General features: G+C 38.9%; 1 protein-coding gene across 1 annotated transcript; it reads right to left on the bottom strand.

Moving 5' to 3' along the window:
* Window positions 1–629: 629 nt before the first annotated feature.
* Window positions 630–6,881, bottom strand: CFAP97D2 (CFAP97 domain containing 2). The gene is made up of 5 exons (XM_033147704.1): window positions 6,567–6,881; window positions 4,989–5,069; window positions 3,746–3,864; window positions 2,526–2,718; window positions 630–987 (listed from the first exon to the last, which is right to left on the bottom strand). The coding sequence occupies exons 1-5, from the start codon at window positions 6,657–6,659 to the stop codon at window positions 817–819; spliced, it is 657 nt and encodes a 218-aa protein (XP_033003595.1). The 5' UTR covers window positions 6,660–6,881; the 3' UTR covers window positions 630–816.
* Between the last annotated feature and the right edge of the window lie 1,736 nt (window positions 6,882–8,617).

The raw sequence follows: 8,617 nt of genomic DNA on the forward strand, positions 1-8,617 counted from the left end.
ATCTTCTTAAGAGTCAGGTCTTCATTTGGCACCAATGTCAACATTGTTTTATTTCTTGGCTGAATATCTTCTTTAGTTGCTTAATTTCTCTCTACATAACTTGACATGCTGATTGAGAGTCAAAGGTGGATCGTTGAGACTGGTTGAAGAGCACTAACTAATTTCCTGCTCAGCTAACCTCCAACCCTAAGAACCACAGCCATGTGCCCCTGCCACTGAAGGTTGTGCATCCATGATGTAGACTAACTCAGTGCCCCAAAAACCAGGCACTCAGAATTGTTAAACAGATTATATCTGAGATGTATAAATCATAACGGATGGAAGCAAGATGTTTCAGTGATAATTGAATGAAGTTGGCTCATGAATGGAGAATCTCCCTTAAGCGTGAATAAAATATTACAATATTACAATTATTATTGTTGTAAGTTTTGTTTTGGTATAAATTCTTCATCTTTGGCTATAGTCACAACCCAGATCCCTGCACTACAGGGGGTTGGATGAGATGATCATTGTGGTCTCTTACAACTCTACAATTCTGTGATTCTATATAATTCACCCAACCATGCTTTCTTGGAAGTAATTCCCACTGGTTTCAATTGGATATACTTTCCAAGTACCGGTGCGTGTAGGATTGCTGCACTGGTCAGCTTGCTTATATGCTATATCTAAGAAGAATCGTCTAGAACATATTAAAAATAAAGATTCTAATATCTACCCTTAGTATAACCAAGATCAGTTCTTAATTATGCATCCTCTTATATCAGGTGTTCCGTTTAGCAATATCCATTATCTGGTGTGTCATCGTAACGGATGGAATCATACTTTTTCTACTGGATTTTCTCTTTGGTGATCATTACTTGGTTTTTTTATTTGATGAATCAGATCTTCTTCCTCTGGTTCCTCTGCTTTGTTTGTCACACATCTATCTTTCAGATCTCTTTTTTTCTTTCTGTCTCTTTCTGCTGTTGTTTTCTTTAATTTTAGTTCCTATGGAGGGACAAATAAATGATAAATTCATGTTCTAATAAATAGATGAATATTTTTAGGTAGACTTTTATACGACTGCTGCAAAAAATGCTAAACTACCTTTAAACTCTAAGAACAAAATATTATTAATCACAACTGTAAAACAAAACAAAACACCAATGTATTAAACACCAAGGAATTTAAATCAATAAATTGTTCTCTTTATTTGCCCTTTAGATGTCACATTAGGCTATATCTTGCACTGAGCTTTACTTTATCATTTTTGTTGCTCAGACCTGTTTTCTGAAAGCACATGCCATTGCAATCTGAATTGAAATATATGGTATTTACACCTGAGGTGTGGGGATTATTAGTTTAGTTTTCTTGTAAAAGCAGTGATTCATGGGCTGAAGAATTTGAGTTTCAAGAACGTTTTGCAATTTGTGAGAAATGTAGTATAGATGGCAGCTTTGCAACTTGAAATTCGTTTCTTATGTGTTGCATTTAAATCACCATTTGTTATATGAAGATAACAAGCTTAAATCCTTCTTAGGGGAAGGTGCCTTTCCTTTTCTCCAATGTCTAAAAAATTGCTTCTGCTGATCTTTGAAGCCAGACCTGAAAGCATTAGTTGAGAACATAAAAGCTGACCTTCGAGGAATGGGGAAGGCAAATGGACTCTCTCATTTTGGTGCTAATGGTATACTTCAGCAGAAAGAAAAAAAGCAGGAGTTAGAAAGATAAACGTTCTTCCTCTGACTAAGGAGAAAAGTGTAACCCTAAGATGTGGGGCATTGGTTCTCAAACTTTTATTTTCAGAATAAAAATTTCCTTGCGCCACGCCAAATATTTGTTGATAAGAAATACATTGGAAAGCAAAAATAAACAATTCCTAGCAGTGTTTGATTTATAACACAGAACACAACTACTTTATAATGTGATCATAGGACATCCAGAAAGTTTAAAACAATGCAGCTACCTAAGAACATTGAAACACCCTTTGAGAACCACTGGGGTAGGCAGGGTGTGCAGATTTTTAACCCACGTATGTACTTATTTTGTTCACAAAAATAGTTTTCTGATGCTCTGGAGTTTTGAGCATAATATATTTCTTTGTCCTATTTCCTCTAGTGTATGGTGTGAGCTTCATCTTGCATCATTTAAAATCTCAACACTGCCTATCAGTTAGCTTCTGCAAACTGCCATATTAATTGGCCCAACAATGGAAATAAACAGGCTAAGCAAAAAATGATACTGGAAGCAAATGCTGTTTCCATGCACATGCAAAATGTAGTTCATAATACTGAACCAACTGTTAATTGGAGCTGTGTCTATGAAATTATGTAGACAATATTCTTGCAAACGGATTTGGGTCCATGTGCATTTTTCCTACCTATGATGCATCCTTTCTAGCTTAATTAAATTGGCTCAGAAATTTTACCTGTGGTATGATTCTGTAACATTTAATCAATTGATTATTTGCTTAAACTGGAAAAATAAGAGGAGATATGGACTCAACAAACTGAAGAATTGTGTACATATTTTAAAACTGTACTTACCTTTTGATCCTGCAACTTGCACAACCCACGAGGATATCTTGCAATACTGTTCATGTAGTTTTCAGCCTTTTGCCACTCTTCATTCCACTTTTGGACCGTGTACTGAGGTTTGCAATTCATAATTCTTTCCAGGATGGCCTGATTCTCCTGGCTTACTTTTAGAAATTCTCGTTCTCGTCTTTCTCTGTTTAAGCTAAAGTGGGGAGGGTATTATATACTGTTGAAATAAAGATTCTATTCATAGCGTGGAGGGGAAATACACCTATAGATATTATTGGCAGCTACAATGCTTCATGTGCAGAAAAAAACGAAGATTGGTTCAGTCGAAAATACACAGACATAAATACTACACACACACACACACAGTACAGTACAGTACTAATATATTATGAGCAGCATATTATGGTTTGCCTTACCAAACCAATTTATAATAAGTAATTGAGTATATGTTTTATAAGAAAGATAGCATATATAGTACAATTTTTTCCACTACTGCTTGTGTCCCAGATGTTTGATATGAGATTGTTCCTTGCCTTAGGGAAATCTCTGGACAGCCAGCAACCAGCTCTGTGCCTATCCACAGTTGATTCCTTCCCTGAATCATATAGATATTGTGACACATCCCAATCATCACTTGAAATATGTTATTGGTTAATACACTTTTGTACTATTGGAGGTCTCAACAGGGAAAGATCCAAAATCTCAGTTTATTTTTATTTTTTAACTGTTTACAAATTTTAACTGTTTATAAATTTTGTGCACATGTAGGAGACCCTATGGATAGTATTAGGCTAGAACAACTTCTGTATTAGTCCCAGGTTAGTACTGAATCTAACCACCCCTTCGTTGATTCCCCTTCTCTACCAATACTTTTACCATCCTGCTCTGTTTTTGGACTATGCACATTTTTTAAAAACACACCTTTGTGGTTTTACAAGTTGTTTTTTTTAAAGCTTCGTAAAATGCTTACTGTCACTTTCTAACATTTTCTATGTTTGAAGACCCCTTCCTTTGGATGATTAAATTGTCAAAACTCCCCCCCCCAAAGGAATGGCAGCTGAAGTGGCCTTTACACAAACATTTGAAAGAAGGCATGCCTGTAAAACAGCCCTGAGCTTCTTGTTATTATACAGGTCATTAAAGGGTAAGTTATTAAGCGCCATGGTCAATGCTGTTAATGTAACTGGATAGCCTTATACCAGTTTGATTACAAGCCGTACCTTTTGGCCTCATACTCGTTTTTGTTGTCAATTCTTCCTTTGGTCCTCATGATACAAGACATCTTCTCTAGCAGCAAACAGTTCTCCCTCTCAATGATTGACAGGCGGTCCTTCTCCAGCTGAAAAGACAGGGGGATAATTAGGGAAACGAATTATGTTCCATACGTCCTCACTAACCAAGGACAGCTACAGCATTTGATTTCCCCACTCCCTTCATGCTTTTAATTTTGCATGCTGTGGAATATGACAGTAGAAATGCTATATTTCAGGATGAAATTCAAAAGTAGATGAGATCTGTACACACTTAGAACTTACTGAAATCGAGTCTTAAGTAATGCAGAAAACTTTTAAAGTTATCTGGGTTAATGAGGGGGAGGGAAAATAAAAATTGCATTTTTAAATCATACCAAAGACCCATCTGTGGCGATCACCCAAACTTAGGAATGGCATAGAAGGAGTTAAAAGGAATAACCAGTAAGAACCTTTAGGGGCGGAGTTATGTGGGCTATATAAACCCCTCCCGGGGGGGGGGGAAGGAAGGGGGTCTTTTGGGTCTTGTCTTTGGGTCTTGTCTTTTGTCAGGGTCTTGGTTTTTGTCTTGGGCTTGGGGGCTTGTTGTGGGTATTGAGAGGTTGGAAGGAGGGTGGCAAGGGAAGGAGTAGGAACAGGGGTGGGAGAAAACGTTGGGCACTGTTGTTAACAAGAACACAACCAAGAAAGAACTATTTATTCAGAAACCACATGCTTATGTACCAAACTTCAAATAAAACAGTTTTGTTCCAATATTCTCCTTGACTGAACTGAGTGAAGTAAATACCAGACAGACTGGTTGGTGGCAGCGGTTAATTAACAAAGTGGTGAGCGCAGGTATCAACGGACCGTTAAATGTCTGGGGGACCTGTGCAGGTTGAGTGAACCGCCACACCATCTCATTCATTATCCTGCTTCCAACAGTAGTCAGTGTATGCACAACTGTTATCTAGAGTCCCTCGGGTTGTTGTTTTTTACTCAGGCCTTTGGTAGTTAAGTTAGTCTATAGTGTGTTTCTCATCTTTTAATGGGGTGTCCTTATTGTGTTGTTCTATGAGCATTGTAGGAACTTTGTATTGTACATTCTTTTAAAGATTCTGGTTTTGAATTCATTTTACCTGTTCATATTTTATCTTATGTCACTCTGAGACCCTTTTTTGTATAAAACAACAACAACAATAAACTTCATTAAAAACTAAAAGCAGCAACATACCTTAAGTTTTCTTAACTTCAAATGGAGATGTCCATATGTTCGAGGAGTAGAGGTGTCCACCACAGGTTTGGTAGTCTGAATCTGCATTGGAAAACAAAACGCTCCTGGTTGTTAGTCTTTAAATGTGCCTATAGAATAGAAGGGAATTTCTTTAGTGATTTATGCGGCAAAGCCATTGTACACTATGCCCTCTCCCTAATCTTTGCTGATTGATTCTGTTATGACAGACCCCATAAGATGCACATAAGAACAGCTTGCTGAATCAGGCCAATGACCCATCTAGTCCAGCATCCTGTTCTCACAGTGGCCAACCAGATGTCTGTAGAAAAACCCAGAAGCAGAACCTGAGCACAAGAGCACTCTCTCTTCTTATGTTTTCCAGCATTCAGAAGCATTACTGTGGAGGCAGAGCATAGCAGACATGGCCATCGATAGCCATTTCTCCAGTCCTCTTTCAAAGCCACCCAATTGGTGGCCATGCCATCACTGTCTCCTGTGGAAGCAAGTTCCATAGTTTAACTATGTGCTCTGTGAATTCTTTCTTTTACCTGTCCCGAATCTTACAACATTCAGCTTCTTTGGCGGTCCATGAGTTGCTAGTGTTATGAGAGGGGTAGAAAAATGCCAAGTCCTACTTAACCATCTAGTCAGTAGGTGGGGGGGAATGTGTAGAAATTATAAACGATAGTGCAGTGCCAAAAACAAACAAACAGAAAGATTAACACAAATAAATGATAGCACCAGAGCAACCATATTTGACTACCCAGGGACCAGCATTCACCTCTGAAAAAAGAGGGAGATATTATTATCTAAATGCAAAAGCCATCCAAATTGAGCAAAGGAAAAGCCCTAAATCAAAAAGGTTAATTTTCACCTTGAGTGACAAACTCAATGACATATTTCCTTCTGTTTATATCAGTTTACAGCATACACACACACACGCACACGCACACATACAAAGAGTGATATCCAATGAGTTCATTGATTTCAGTGGGTCTGCTCTGAGTATGACAAATGTTGGCTATCACCCAGAAACTATAAACTCTAGAAAGCTAACATTTATCCAATGCTTAGTTCTCATGTAGGTTTTCTGACACTAATTAACCTTTGTGCGTGTGTGGCTGTATAATTTGTAACAGAAGAATAGTGGTGTGAGTTTTACTTTCCCCTGCTGACTCATAGCTTGGGGCAGCCCCCAGATCTATATTTGTGCAATAAAAAAACACCCACTGATAAAAAGCCATTGATAAATGCAACGCCTTTTCGTCACGGAAATTAAAGGAATGTAGGCAGTGGCCTACAGTGTTCGCGTGAAATGCTTATTAATTTTTCTTGGATGGAATGATTTTGAGATTGGACCATTTCTTTGTAAATAAATTCTTGGCATGGTAGCAATTCTTTGGTTTAAAGTGTGGAGGGGAGTCAAGAGGGAGCAATGTACAGTGCATACTAAAACAGCAAACTGAGCGGTGGCTAATTGTTATGTCCTTGGCAGAAATGCAAAGGCATTTCCTCTCAACAAGTTTGGCTTTGTGCACGAAGCAGCTTGCGATGTTATAAGAGCGCCACCACACTTACCTTTCTCTTGTGTTCTTCATACGTTGCTTTGTCCCACTTTTGCTGAAGGTATTTATTGCCACACGGCAAAATTGGCTGGTAGGATCGGTGCATCTTAAAACAACATGAAATATCTCTAAATCTGGACTACTTCAAAGAGAGTGCCTCATTGGCCAGAAGCTTCTTGAGCGAAGCTCTTAACAACTGTGGTGTGTTTGCAGCAGGTCATGTGGTGGTTGCTATGGCATCGCCGAGGCAAAAAGTGAATAGCTGGTGATAGCATTTTAAACAATATGTTTGGGAAGTAACAAGCAAGAACCAATAATCTAAGACTGCAATCTTGTACACACTTTTAAGGAAGTAAGCCCCACTGAAAACAATGTGACTTGCGTACTGAGAGTGTAGATATGTATAGGACTGAACTGTGAAACTAAGATTCCAAATGATATCCTTTTCAACACATTAATTTCTGGAACAATTACACTTATTTTTTCCCATTTCTGTGATCTTGGCTTAAAACATCAACAATTAAAGAAAAGCAATTACTCCAATAGTAATACCTTTATAGCATTGCAGGCAAGTATAGATTTGCACAAAAGTAGTATATCAAAGTCCAAGGCACATAATGAAATGTGCCCTCTGTCATTTGTTAAAAATGGTTCGCTGCTAAAGAATATATTGCACATTATTATGTGGAAAACACTCCCAGGTAGGTAGGAAATAATGAGAAGCAGCCTGTAGGATCATTGTGTGTGACAATCCCACATATATGGGATCTTTGTTGCATATGTGCACGGGCGGCCACTGCCAACTAGCACATGCACATACACTGAGAAACTCACATAATTGTCACACGCATCTGCATTGCATATAGAAAGCTTGCAACGTGTGTGTTGTGCAACTACAACATTTAATTATATATTAGAAACCTTTATATCCTATTTAAGGATGACATCAGAAAAGTCCAGCATCCTGTTCTCACACTGTCCAACCAGATGCCAATGAAAAATTCACACGCAGGAGCTGAGTGCAAAGGCACTCTCCCCAGTTCTGATTCCCAGCAAGTGATATACAGGGACATACTGGCTCCAATGGTAGAGCATATCCATCATGGTTAGTAAGCCACTGGTAGCCTTAACGCCCAGGAATTGTGATTACTTTTTAATGGTCCCAGAGTATCAGAAGCTACTAGGGCTAAGACCGGTCGGGAACCCTTGTGTTTTGATACAGCTGCTTCACGTGTTTCAGTTTGCTACCAGAGTTGCAGTTTAGGATATCCCTAGGTAGCTAGGGATGAACGGCACCCTGCATGATTCTGCCAGATTCTGCCAAAAAATTGTTAGATAGTGCCAGGTTTCACTTTGGAACTGATGTTGATGTATCGAATTCCAGCCTTGGCTCCACCTTCAACCCACCCAATTCCTCCGGGCTCCATCCCTGATCTCCCAGATTCTTTTCTGCGCTAGCTTTCACCCCACACTGCAGGACTGTATTTCTACCCTGCCTTAGTTCTGGCCCCACACAGAGCTATCCGCAGCCATGTGTCTTTTGTTTATTTATTGACTCTGCCCGCTGGAATGGGAATACTTTGTACAAAGGGGAAAGAGATTAAGTGCCTGCCAGGAACACTAAGCTAGGTGCTTTCTCTCTCTTGCTCTTTCCGTCGCTTTAAATTCTCAGAACATTGCTGTGCGGTTTGATGTGGAGAACTGCTGAACATCAGGCAATGCAGTGCATGCATTTATAGCAAAACTTTACACCAGAGCTTTTCCATTGCATTTAATGGCATTCCACAGCTGAAAGGCTGAATTCACAATTCACGCGCTCATAATCGTGTTAAAATCCTCCGGACTGGAACCTAACACATTGTATTTTGCAGGATTAGAGGCACTGAAAGAGTATGGAAAACAGCTCCCACCCATCAAAAAAAGAAATGTTGTGCAGACACACATAACAGGTCTTCTACATTTGTGGATGATATTCCTAGTCTAATTGATGTACAATTGGCAGAGAAGGAAAAGCATCATTCACAAGCCATCTTTATACCAACTTTACCTCAGAACCATTGTATT

Source organism: Lacerta agilis, chromosome 4 (genome assembly GCF_009819535.1).
Source record: "Lacerta agilis isolate rLacAgi1 chromosome 4, rLacAgi1.pri, whole genome shotgun sequence".
In the NCBI taxonomy this organism is placed as follows: Eukaryota; Metazoa; Chordata; class Lepidosauria; order Squamata; family Lacertidae; genus Lacerta; species Lacerta agilis.